The sequence below is a fragment of the Denticeps clupeoides genome, chromosome 2 (genome assembly GCF_900700375.1).
Source record: "Denticeps clupeoides chromosome 2, fDenClu1.1, whole genome shotgun sequence".
Classification (NCBI taxonomy): Eukaryota; Metazoa; Chordata; class Actinopteri; order Clupeiformes; family Denticipitidae; genus Denticeps; species Denticeps clupeoides.
Window position 1 is genome coordinate 24,309,425 of NC_041708.1, and position 13,136 is coordinate 24,322,560.

Here is a 13,136-nt window from a genome sequence, read left to right on the forward strand (position 1 = left end):
GAAAGTCTAAACTCTCGCCGCTCCCAGCAAACTTTTGTTTCTCCACTTTTTCTCCACCCCAGTTCCCCGTGTTCTCCGTCCCACGGGTCTGACGTCACCTGAAAGCACCAGTGTGTAACCTTAAATCCTTCACATGCTCAATCAGGACGACCGGGTCATTGCTTTGTATTGTTTCCTGACATATATGGACAAAACTAAATAATAATAATAATAAAAATACTTCCTCTTAAGGGCTGTTGCTTTTCATTGAGATGGTTCATCAGGCTAAATGTGGTCATTCGTCATATTGCGTTCAGCAGTTTGACCCAATATTTTTGTTCCATAAAATAGTTGTTCCCTCACTGAGTCTACTTCATTTATGGACCTGAGCTGGTATATTAATACGTGGTGCAGTCTGTACAGAAAAGCAGGGAGCGAAACCATGGCTTTACAGTTATACAGAACAGCTCTAATATTCATGTGGTGTTTAATCAATCTTCAAGCCAGGACAAACCAAAAAATTATAAAATGGCTCAATTATAGTACTGCAGCAAAAAGAATTATCAAACATTGATCAAATGATTTACCTAAAGAGTACTTCAGAATTTCCTAATTTTCCTAATGAGAGTGGCATGACAGTGGTGACAAAGCATGAAGCGGCCCCGTAATCAGAAGGTTGCCATTTCGAATTTGCCATGGTATATATATTGCCATTAGTGTAGTTCACTGAGTGACTCGTTCGTTCAAGTGTCTTTCAGCATGGTCCCTGCCCACCAGCGGTGCGCCAGCTGCCAGCTCAACTGAACTGAGAAACAAAAGAATAAGCTGAGAGTGATTCGGTTCAGTACGTTCTTTTAAAAATGTTCTGTTGAACGAGTCGTTCGTGAACCACACAACGCTAATTGTGTGTAGAGACAGTTAATTTGGAGACTTTTGTTTGAGATTAGTTTGGGAGAGACTGATCCCCACTTCTTCCCACATATCTCTACACATGAACAGATTTTTCTAAAAGGGATTATGAAAATTTAACCTTCAACTTTCCTGGGCTCTCAAGTTCTGATGACAGGTAAGAACCCTTTGGGATGGCGCTATGCTCAGTGGCACCTTGGCAGGTCTGGATTCAAATTGGCAACCTTCTGATTACGGGGTCGCTTCCTTAACTGCTAGGCCACCACGTTTAAGTGCTTGAAGTGATGCTTGAAGCTCCTATGGATGGGGTCAAGACAATTTTCTGAAGATTTTGTTACAAGTAGCAGAATAACATGAATTCCAGGATGCTAATTGACAGGATGTCACTAATGTAAAATGATCAGACTTAATATGTACATATAATACAATATTTACAATACAAATGACAAAAATAAAATTGCTTTCACTCTCAGCGCATGGTGACACAACGAAATGTGTCCTCTGCTTTTGCCCATCACCGTTGGTGAGCAGTATGCAGCCATGACAGGCGCATCGAACCGGCAACCTTTTGATTCTGATTACAGGGCCACTTCCTTAAACTCTTGACCACCACCGCCCCACTTACCTGGCAGGGGAGATACCGTGATGAAGGTACTTCACCCAGTGCGAGGCTCAGCCATTTTCTGGCTGTGCTGACCCCTGTGAATTCCCCCAAATGTGGGAATCTCGACTGCATAATTTCTGGTATCAGCGATATTTTGCTCAGTGACATCTTGGCGGCTTCGAACTGGCAGCCTTCTGATTATGTCTACATGACAGTACATCGACCGCTGGTCACATCGGAATCCATCCAGTCCCAGACTGGAGGTTTCACAGCCTAGTGGATCAGTGTAGTATCTGTTAAGATGTCTAGTCATGGAACCCAATATTGTTAAGGCCACCACCATTTTTTGGGGCAGTGGTGACCTAGTGGTTAAGGAAGCAGCCCCGTAATCAGAAGGTTGCCGGTTCGAATCCCGATCTGCCAAGGTACCACTGAGGTGCCATTGAGCAAAGCACCGTCCCCACACACTGCTCCCCGGGCACCTGTCATGGCTGCCCACTGCTCACTCAGGGTGATGGGTTAAATGCAGAGGACAAATTTCACTGTGTGCATCGTGTGCTGTGCTGCTGTGTATCACGTGTGACAATCACTTCACTTCCATTACCCTTACCCTACTGGAGCACTGAGCTCAGCTCCATCCACACGTCAGCATTGAAGAGGAAACATCTCGCCCGATCCTGTTACTACAAGAGCTACACACTTCTGTGGTGGCGTGGGCTCAGTCTGGGGCTTGTGAGGAAGGAAGATCTTCCTCCATCTCCACCACCTCTCATGATCCGTCACTGTAAGACTGGGTGAACTTCCCATCTTCCTGTTGGACCAGGGAGAGAAGTTGAACAATGGTAAGTTGTTTTCTCTAGGTTTTAAGATGTTAGAATTTTTTGTTAAATGTAACATAGAACAAATGTCCCCCAAGGACAGGAGGTGGTGGCGAGGTAAAACTTAATTCATTACACAGCACATATTTACATAAACCTTCTACTTGTGATTACCAAATAAACGGAAATTACGTCCTCCAAATAATTCTTATTTTAGTAATTGTATTTAGTAATTGCAAGTATTCTTAGTAATTGTATATAATAATTCCTATCCTTATTTGCAATCATAACAAATAAAATTAAGTAATGTTGTCCAAGCACAAGAGGTGGTGGCAGGTTTTAGCAGTCATTTAGTTGCAATTACAAAATAATACAAAATAGTAAAAAGCAACTGTGTTGGTGGGCAAACGTAAATTTAACTGATAAACTTTTAAAAAAAAAATGTTTTTAATACTTAAAACAATGTCATTCGAGGCTTGATGCCAAATGTCTTTACTGACAATCAGTCCGCACATCAGCTGAAGTCACTGGTCCACTTCTCCTCTTGATGTTGCTTGGAAGGCTCCATTCACATCCTCAGTGCAGCAGGACACAAAAGCTGTTGAAGTTCCGATGGTCTGCAGGGTGTGGGATGTGGAGGTTCGAGGCTCTGGACACACCGTGAGGTAACGCCAGGTCTAGTTCCTCCTCTGTCTCACCAGGTTCATTTGGTGAATTTTTCTGTTTGTCGCTCATAAATAACCTCTACAGCACAGAGGTTTATTAATACTAGGGCTTCAAAAATGGACCGATAAAATCGATTACTAAAACAGTTGGCAATAAAGTTCATAATCGATTCGTTGTGACGAGGAAACATTTGATAATTGAAAAAATAAATAAATAAATAATTGGTTGAGCACAGAGTCCAGCGAACATATTCAGCCTCTCTCACTAGAGGTGGGAATCACCAGAGACCCCACGATACGATATTATCACGATATTTAACTCACGATACAATATTATTGCGATTTTAAACATTCTGCGATATGCTAAGTATTGCGATACGATATATTGTGATAATCACGTTTTTTTCCAACTGCAAATTATGTCCATAAAGGTAAACTTTGTCAAAATACATTTAATCTTACAAAATAGTCTTTAGTCATTCACTTTCATCATTTTTATTGCTGACAAACTGTTACTGACATAGAATTACAGGTACTTTGAACAGTATAAATTGCAAAAAGTTATGCAGCAACTTCAGCAGCTTAATAATTTTAAAGTAAATCTCTGTTAAATGAAAATAAACTAAAAATGTAGATTTGCATTAACTAAATAAAAATGTTAAACGACAATAAAATTAAACCTGTTCTCTTAAATTAAGATAAGCAAAATGACCTGTTTGTTGATGCATTAAAAGAACAGTTAAAGACATTTGGACAGTGAAGGAATGTCTGCATTCTTGCTCAGAAAGAGGAGCTGATCAACATGCTCTGATGCCAGAGTGCTCCTTTGTGCTGTGATGATATCTCCAGCTGTCGAGAAGACTCTTTCAGCTGAGACACTAGTACCTGGGATACAAAGGTATCTTTTTGCCAGCGTGGCAAGGAAAGGATAGACTTGCTCATGGGATTTCCACCAGTCTAGAGGATCTTCTGTGAGTGCCAGTGATGTGACCTCCTGGTATCTTTTTACCTCCTCTTCAGCTATGGCAGATAATGATTTTGTTGGGGCTCCAACATCTCCATAAATCTGACCAAGCAAGTCTGTTAGCCCACATGACTTCCTCACCTTTGCTGACCTCACTAAAGAAAACGCCCAACAGCACCACCCGGTGGAGTAAAAAATGTATTGCTTTAATCATTGTACTAACAGTTTGATTTGTTTATTTAAATTTGTGTACAAAATATCGATATTTGGTGTCCCTGTATCGATACAATATCACCATGCAAAATATCGCGATACTATGCTGTATCGATTTTTTCCCCCACCCCTATCTCTCACGCACTGATGCCTGCAGAGTTTGCCGCCTAATAGACAGGACTGAGCGAATATAAAAAAACGAGTGGAGGTGGAGGAAAGATACAAGGCCGTAATTTGCCTGCATTTTAACACATGGCTTTATGTTTAAACAAACACGTTTTTATGAAAAACAAAAAAAAAAGTGCTGCTACAAACACGTTTATAACATCGGTTGTCTGACACCGCCTGGTCTGTGCACATGCTCAATGTGTTTGGTCTGTGTTGTGGAGGAAACTGGTGACGCTTACACAGTAGGAAGATCCACCTGGAAGAACGAGCTCACGCCGCTGCTGGGGTCTCCATCACTCTCTCCTTATTAGGTTCTCAGCACCTCAGTTCCGCCACACCCTGGTAAATGGCTGTAACCACTCTTACTTGAGACGGGGACAGTACACATACCAAAATGTCACTATTTATAGGTGCAGGAAATAGTAAAAGGGACCACGGGAGCTTGGACCAGTTTGCTCTGTTCCTCTGCGAGGTGAAAAAGAAAAGCTGCATCAAAACTAGGTGGTAGAATCCTAGAGGGTAACACACTCACCTGTGAAACAGAAGACCCAGGTTCAAAGGTCACTTACTTCCATTGTGTCCCTGAGCAAGACACTTAACCCTAAGTTGCTCCAGAGGGTCACTGTCCCTGTAACTATTGATTGTAAGTTGTTCTGGATAAGGGCGTCTGATAAATGCCGTAATGTCTGATAAAATCCCCCTGTAGCCTAGTGCCGTGTGAATTTAAAGAAGTTCTGAACAGATTATTCTCCTATTAGTCCTTCTACAATATAGTAAGGAACGGTACAATGAGGGAAGCATTTAATCCAGACTGTTCTTGGAACTTCAGTGTTCAGGATAGTGAAATGTGCCTAGAAGTATTAGGTTTGACTTCATACTTCATTCACAAGCCAGTGTTTTATTGTGCAGGTCTCAACCTGAAGTGCTGATCACCTAGCAGATGATCATTCCTAAAATCGTTCAAAAAGCAGCTCTTATTTGCTGTCAGGGAAAAATCAAACTACTTTTCCTGGTCTTGTTCAAGCACTGCATATCTTTCAAACTGACGTACATTTTAACGTATTTTAACGTCTCTGCCTGTAAGATTAATGGGCATTAAGACTCCAGCCCGGTCAACATAAACATGCCACTTATAAGATATTGAGCACGGGCTCCAGGTCCACTGAAGTTCTTGAACTTGTTGTGGAGTGGGTCAGCAGGCAGCAGTCCTATCATCCACATCGGCCATTTTTTAGAAAGTCTGCTACATAGGAACACAAAACGGAATAGGAAACATATACAAAGGCCAGTGATAACTTACATTTCTGGTAAGACAACCAGGGATTTGATGACAGTCTGAGTGATGGCTATGGAAAGAAGAAAGCAGTCTCTTAGTTACAATGAGCAATTTCCAACAATTATTTCAATGTTAAAGAACCTTGAAGAACCTCCTGACCATAGATCCGTGCGATGGGTCCACACTAATGCCACAGCTCATGTGCAGCTCCGCAACTGGATTTAATTATTCATCTGGCCTAGATGTCGAATTAATAATTAATATTCTCAGTAGAGTCATTGTTCATATTACAACTGCCTGGCGTCATCTTAATTCACATGCATTGTAGAAGACGGAGTCTTGGAGTCAGTAAGGAGTTGACCCAGACACCCAGGTAGATGATCAAAGGAGCAACGCCTCTCCAGCACGGCTCTTATCAGAGTGGGGTAACGCCCAGAGTCGGTACTGCTGATCATTTCGTCCCCCTCCCTTCAAACAATTGCTAAAAACTTGTGTCCATGGTGCTTTGCATGCATGCACATTTCCCTCCACAAAATGCATGCACCGCAGAATGCCTTAAAAAATATATATATAAAAAATTAGCTTTTTGCCACCTGATACATTTTTTTTCTTTGAAGCACAAGGGAGCCGAGGCCCTGAATGTTCAATGCATTCACAACCTATTACTTTACATCCAGCACTTCAGGGTGCACTCTCTGTAGTCAACGCCAGTGTATTCCCCCATGGCAGATAAGATAACCAGGAGGGTGCGTGCAGAAGAGACTACCCCCCTGCCTCTTATGGCCTAACTGGGACGTGTGAATGGCCGGTGCTCTGTCCATCGAGCCAGGCCGAGCCCACCATTCAGATGAAAACAACCACACGTTCGCTTTGATATGTCTTCCTTGCCTCTGCTTTCCTCCTTCTCGTCTGCCTCTTTAACACCCCGGCCCATTACATTAGCACTGAAGAGCAAATGAGGCAGATGGTGGAGGGGGGGCGGAAGCGCCTTAACTCACAATTCTCACATAGGGGCAAGTCAAAGTGCTTGGCAAGTATTTTATACCATTTATAGTCTCCTATTTAAAATAAATGCATGCATTAGTATTTCTAGGTCTTGTCTAGGAAAACTTGACTTTATTTTAGGTGAGTGAATATAAAGCCGTTGTTTTTCTCATCATATGTTGGTATCTTTTCAAAGAAAAAGAGCATTTCTTAACTTATAATCTGAATATTAAAATGTTATGAGAGGGCTACCTGCGAGCTTTGGCATTTTTGTGCAGCTGGGCCAGCAAATTGTATTCAGGGATCCTGCTGAGCGCAGAAACGGCACCCACAAACAGCCTCGGCACCCCTCATGTTATCCGCCACCGTCACGATGACGCCACTAGGGGTCGACACCAGCCCAATTCCGGCAAATATGGAACTACAAGTGCCGTAAGAAACGGACTGTTTAAATAAAGTCTGCGTCGCGTCCCAATTGCCATCGTTTTAAACGTGATAACAATGATAATGAAGTGTGAGACGTAAATGTCGGTATCGGGATCACGTGGCTCACGGGTGAAACTCAGACGGGCTGGACAGGGCGGCGCACCCAACCCTCCTGATGCAAAGCAGGTCCGGGACTGGCGCCTCTGCGGAATTACCGACAATTACCGCTAATTGGCGTCTCGGCGCGCGCACGCGCTCTCGTGCCCTCGGGCGGATTCGCAAGCGGGCACGGCCCGACGGTACCACCCCCCGTCCGTCCGTCTGTCTGCCTCCCCCGGCCTGACACCTGGTAATCAAAGGGCGATTTCGGTCCCACGGTATGCCGTGGGCGTCACGGCGCAACGGCGACCAGGTGTCGCCGGGGGCGTGCACGAAAAAAACGTAATTAGGGTATGCACGACGCGCAATAATGCAATATTTAGAACTTATGAAGAATTTGCGATGACGTGCATATATATATATATATATATATATACACACACACACACACACACACACACACACTCGAGAAATATTGTCTTAATGTCTCTAGAAGGCTTAATATCCCACAAAGTCGGACGGCGCCAGCCGGTCACCCGGTCGGCGTAAAGTGCGCGCAGGGGGGGATAGGAAGAGGTCCGCGCTGCTCCGGGGCAGAAGCAAGGGGGCGAGGAGGGTCACTGAGCACAGTCAGATGTTATCGAGAATCCGCCTTTCAGCTGACTGGCGTCTCAAAATAAAACAAAAAAAGAAGAATAAAATAATAACAAAAAAAATACCGCCTTTCCAAAAGTTATTCAGGTGACGTCACGACGTTGAAAATTCAGCATGCGGGCCGGGACGAGCGACGTCGATCGGAGGGCTTCGGCGTGTTTCATGGGACGGTTTGCAGGGCGGGGGTTGGTCGGGGAGTAATTGAGTGTCACTGTCTGTCTCCCTGGCCTCGCTGGCGCCATGCGCCTTTTTGGATTGCTAATTTCTCTTAACCGCCTGTCCGCCCCGCCCCGCCACATCCATTCTCCTCCGGCGGACACGCTCGACCTCTCCTCGGCTCGGGTGGCCTGCAACACGCCGAAAAAAAAAACTGCGCTAATATTTTCGCTATTTATTTCAATAAAGCCCTTTAAGAAAAAAAACACTCGCGCCGTGTAATTATTTTTACCTGGCACCGAGCGCAGCGTCAATGCGCTTTTTTTTTCCCGGACAAGTTGTGTGACCGTCGCTTGAGCCAATGGTGCGACGGAGCCGCCCGGATATGCAAACGAAGCGCCCCTCCGGCAGCCAATGGGCGTTTTGGTGGGCGGGGCCCCGCAGGCTTGAGGAGCCGAGCGGAGGTATTTCTTCCACTGGGGCGAGTTGACGGGCTGCCGGGCGGTCGCTGCGGTTTCGGGATGGGAGCGAAAGGAGTCACGCTGCGTTGATGTTGGACCATACTCCCACCCGGGCTTCTTTTTTCTGGGGTGCCACGGACTCTACGAAAGCGTGGGTTTTCTCGCCCTTCAACCCACAAGGACTATGTTTCCTGTTTTCGGCAAACTTTCTTCCCGGGGTCCATTTTAGCGCGGCTACTTCAACGCGTTTTCAAGGGAAACAAACGCCCTTTTTTAATTTGCGTCATGCCCTTGTGAGGAATTTCGGCACAAGGAATGCGACACCATTAGTTGGGCACATGTAACTCCACGCACTGGACGAAGTAACGTTAAACGGAAAAAATTCCCAACTTCCCAGCGTTTTCCTCTCCTTCCTCCCTTTGCGTAAATGGATCGCCATTCCAGTTACATTTCACTCTGGTTTCAGCTGGAGCTCTGCGCCTTGGCGATTCTTCTTACTAAAGGTAAAAAACAAATAAAATCCGGATTTTTTTTATTTTCAAGTCAATTAAATCTTTTTAATTGAATAACGTAAGCGCGGTGACGTAGTTTCATCAGCAATTTCATGTATTACAGCTCGGCACATTTGTAACTTCAATTCCCACTTGAATGTACTTTTAAATAGACGTCACCGGCAATTGCGATTATTAATCAAGGCACCGTAATAAGTGTGTAGCATTTATTTATTTTAGATTTTTATTTTTTGGTGCCCCACATCTCTTATTAAAGTTCCAGTCCTGCTTCAGAGATGTTCGACTGACACCTACAACCATAAACTCGCTTATACATGGGACGTTCGTAAAATGAAGTCCAGGTTAATTTAATCACCTTTGGGCTAATTGTTGCGTTTTTGTGCCTCTCACCCTTCTAACTGGCCGCTTTTCCTCCAGTTTGATGAAAACCAGGAGCTTTTAGTCTTCTTCTCGTTCCCGGCTGTCATTACCGCTTTGGATTTATGCATATTCATATGTATGATGAATAGAGGGTCTCTCCTCTCCCGCCCCACCAGGTCTGGCCCACCAGGAAGCTTGCGTGCAAACCGGGGCAGGAGAGTCCCTGTCCGCTCTTTCGCCCCGTCTCCTGCCCCCTCCTCCTTTTTTACGAGTTTCCATTCGGGATGAAAGAAATTGACTTTGGCAAACCAACCACTAATTATAAGCTACAGGGTTCCTGTTATTATAAAAACACGTAAAAAAAGACCCTTTTGCAGGAAAAGCCCCCTCCTAAAATGGGAAAGATGTCTTCTTCTCTACTTTTTGAGGGACACTTTTTGACACTTAATTTAGCGCCGGTGCCAAAATAGTGACGTCACCAGAATATTCCTTGTCCATAAACGCAGTGCCCGAGAATGACTCCATTCACATTCCTCCCCCGTCACCGCAGCCTTTTTATGGGGAGTCCACGGCACGGTTTCCCAGGCCTTCTGAGCCGGGACGCAGTGCTGATGCTGGATGACCAAAGCTTCTGTCAGTGGCACCGTTACACCTTTGCCGGTCCTTGTGCCCTTTCTGGTGCTGGTTCTGTACCTTAATGCCACTTAGAAGCGCTGTTTTGGCATGTGCAGGTTACACGGCACCCATGGGTGCCTCAGGGTGGAGTAATTCACCCTTCTTGTACCTCGGGGAACTGACATAGACCCCTGCTGCAGCGTCGTGCAGGGCTTGTAATGCTGCGGCTTCTGTCAGTATAGAAGCTGTGTTTATGATTACTAGATGCGATAAATTGTCATAAGTAGGGGTATAAAATGTCTATTTTTCAATGCAGGATCTCAAATATAGTCAGATGTGCACATACTAATCTTAAAAATGCAACCTGTTATTATATTGAGTGCTTTAATTGGTGCTGCGACTTCTGACTTGCTCTCTTTCTCTTGAGTTACTAGTCCCTGGCCAGTTAAATGGGTGAGAGGCGCAAAACGCAATTTCTTCTAACAGCTCCACACAACAATTAGGCCAAAGATGATGAAAGGGGGTCAGTGGTGGCGTAGCGGTTAATGAAGCGGCCCCGTAATCAGAAAGTTGCCGAATGGTTTGAATCCCGAGCCACCAAGGTGCCACTGAGCGAAGCACCGTCCCCACACACTGCTCCCCGGGCGCCTGTCATGGCAGCCCACTGCTCACTGAGGGTGATGGTTAAAAGCAGAGGACATATTTCATTGTGTCAACGTGTGCTGTGCTGCAGTGTTTCAGAATGACGGTCGCTTCACTTTTCCTAACGGCACTGGCTGCTCCTCTGTTGACCGCTGTGCTGACTCCCTGCTTTACCTGCACTTTCCACAGGAGAGATACGATGCTACTGTGACGCGCCCCACTGCGTCGCCACGGGTTACATGTGCAAGTCCGAACGAGGCGCGTGCTTCACCAAGGTGCTGGACCCGCTCAACGCCAACTCGCCGCTGACTCACGGCTGCGTGGAGCCGCACGTCCACTCGCCGGACATGTGCGTGGCCAGGAGCGCGGACGCCGCGTCCTCGCTGGAGTGCTGTCACGAGGACATGTGCAATTACCGGGGGCTGCAGAGCTTCGGGCATCCACGCGGGGACCCTGCTGGTGAGTCACAGTTCATAAAGCTACTTTATATGACACTTTTTTTTCAGCCGCGCTCCGGAAAAACCACTGGAATGGCGATGTCGGCAAATCCCAAAATCTACAAATATTAAACTGCAGGCTGTTGTGATTGGCATAGAATTGAGTGGACATTTGCATTATAGATTTACTACCGTCCGTGCGGCGGAGTTGCATTTGAGCTTTTCCCACGTCTACCGGTGGCTCTCAAGCATCCCATATTCCGCAGAGTTGAGCCAGTGAATGCCTTATATATAAAAAAGGAACTTGAATGACTACTGTGTCCATCTTTCACTCTCTTGTGGAAACACCTAAATTAAAAATTTTTTTTTTTTTTTTTTGCTTCTCGGTCCTGTGATCTTTGTCTCTTGATCTCTACCTGAAATCTGGCCACACCCCAATTTGTAATTTTTGCGGTAGTGTAATAAGAAGACCTTGAAGCCCCACCCACCCCATCCCTAACAATGTACATAGTTTCAAGCCTTATGCCTGTTTCCTTCTCTGTTCCTCAGATCATGGACGGTACCCGGCTGACGGCAAACACATAATCACACGGGTGCCAGACCTGACGTCAGCGAAGGAGGTGTGGTTTCGCGCGGCGGTGATCGCCGTGCCGATAGCGGGCGGGCTCATCCTGGTCCTGCTGATCATGCTGGCGCTGCGCATGCTCCGCAGCGAGAACAAGCGCCTGCAGGCACAGCGGCTGCAGATGCTGTCGCGCCTCCACTACAGTTTCCATGGAAACCACACAAAGAAGGGCCCGCACCTGGCCAAGCTGGACCTGGAGTGCATGGTGCCGGTGTCCGGACACGAGAACTGCTGCCTCACGTGCGACAAGATGCGGCAGGCGGACCTGGGGGGCGGGGCCTCGGCGGCCGGAGGGGACCGCTTCCTGTCTCTAGTGCACTGGGGGGTCTACAGTGGACACGGAAAGCTGGAGTTTGTATGACTGGGCAGACTTCTGACTACTACATGTCTTTTCCTTTCGAGAAAATAAGACTTCATCGAGCCTTTCGTCTTTACGGTGTCGAAAGAGACGCTTTCTCCACCACTGTTACGTTTTTTGTTCCCGAAGAGAGAGGGACACGGAGAAGATGGACGCAAGCCTTGTGGTTTTTGTCTAAGGAGCACTTTACTTGAATCTTGAGTGGCGTGTGGCGGGCAGACTGGACCCGTCCACTCCCGCTCAGCCCTGTGGATCCTAACGGGTCCTGCATCTCTTATTTGCACATTTGTATAAAACTGAAATGAACACAAACTGATGGAAAATAGGGTGTTGTGCTTTAAATAATTTCACACTGACGCCAGGGTAAAAAAAAAAAAAAAAAACATTTTTCCTTATCTTTTGAGGAGTTGTATTAAATAAACGATTCAGTGTTGATGTACTTGCCATCTGTCTGCGTGTTCATTTATTTATTTAAAAAAAAAAAAAATTCAGTCATCATTCAGTTTGTTGGGTATACGTCTCTTTTTCTCTCGATAAGGCTGGGTGGGTCTGCAACAGGGGTGTCAAACTCAAAGTAGCTGGGGCCCACAGAGTCTGGGTGAGGTTAGGTCGCATCATGTATTGCACAATAAAAAGGCTTTGTTTAAAAAATCGAATCTTCAAAAATGTCCATTGCTAACAGTTTAATGGGTTCTTCGGAACATAAACTGTACTGAATATGAATTAAATATCGAAGGATCTGAACGATTAGTCCGAATATGGCTTCCCTTGCCTGCTTCCCATTTCAGTCTTTACTACCTGCAACAACTGCACAGAGGATAATGAACAGCTCGGTAGCAATCACATGAACATCATGACATTTACTTATTGTAGAAGGTTCCGGCATAGCGAGTGCAACAAAAGGCGACTGCTACCGGACTTCGTTATGCGTTGGGACAGTGAGACCACATTTATTTATTATACAAAAACCATGGGGTACAGTTATGTAGGTGTTTAGTGGCATATATTTTTAGAATGGATTTAGCGGTATGTGCTTGCCAACACTGATGTTCTGTTGACTTTACAGTGGGTATGGAAAGTATTCAGAACCCCTTAAATTTCTCACTCTTTGTTATGTTGTAGCCATTTGCTTTAAGTTAATTTTTTCCCTCATTAATGTACACACAGCAGATTTATTAACAAAGAAAAACTGAAATATCGCATGGTCCTAA

The 13,136-nt window shown here is 45.4% G+C and overlaps 1 protein-coding gene and 1 pseudogene across 1 annotated transcript; both read left to right on the top strand.

Moving 5' to 3' along the window:
• The first annotated feature begins 1,505 nt into the window (after nucleotides 1-1,505).
• LOC114784983 (uncharacterized) lies at nucleotides 1,506-1,652 on the top strand (annotated as a pseudogene).
• A 6,723-nt stretch (nucleotides 1,653-8,375) lies between these two features.
• Nucleotides 8,376-12,369, top strand: bambia (BMP and activin membrane-bound inhibitor (Xenopus laevis) homolog a). The gene is made up of 3 exons (XM_028969665.1): nucleotides 8,376-8,879; nucleotides 10,695-10,964; nucleotides 11,492-12,369. Exons 1-3 carry the CDS (start codon nucleotides 8,804-8,806, stop codon nucleotides 11,926-11,928), a joined length of 783 nt encoding a protein of 260 aa, XP_028825498.1. The 5' UTR covers nucleotides 8,376-8,803; the 3' UTR covers nucleotides 11,929-12,369.
• The last annotated feature ends 767 nt before the right edge of the window (nucleotides 12,370-13,136 follow it).

What these genes read in the sequence shown, in the direction of transcription:
- bambia (XM_028969665.1), top strand. Translation starts at nt 8,804, where the DNA reads ATGGATCGCCATTCCAGTTACATTTCACTCTGGTTTCAGCTGGAGCTC. An exon ending in GGCGATTCTTCTTACTAAAG is followed by an intron (nt 8,880 to 10,694) that starts GTAAAAAACAAA and finishes CACTTTCCACAG; the next exon opens with GAGAGATACGATGCTACTGT. An exon ending in TCCACGCGGGGACCCTGCTG is followed by an intron (nt 10,965 to 11,491) that starts GTGAGTCACAGT and finishes TCTGTTCCTCAG; the next exon opens with ATCATGGACGGTACCCGGCT.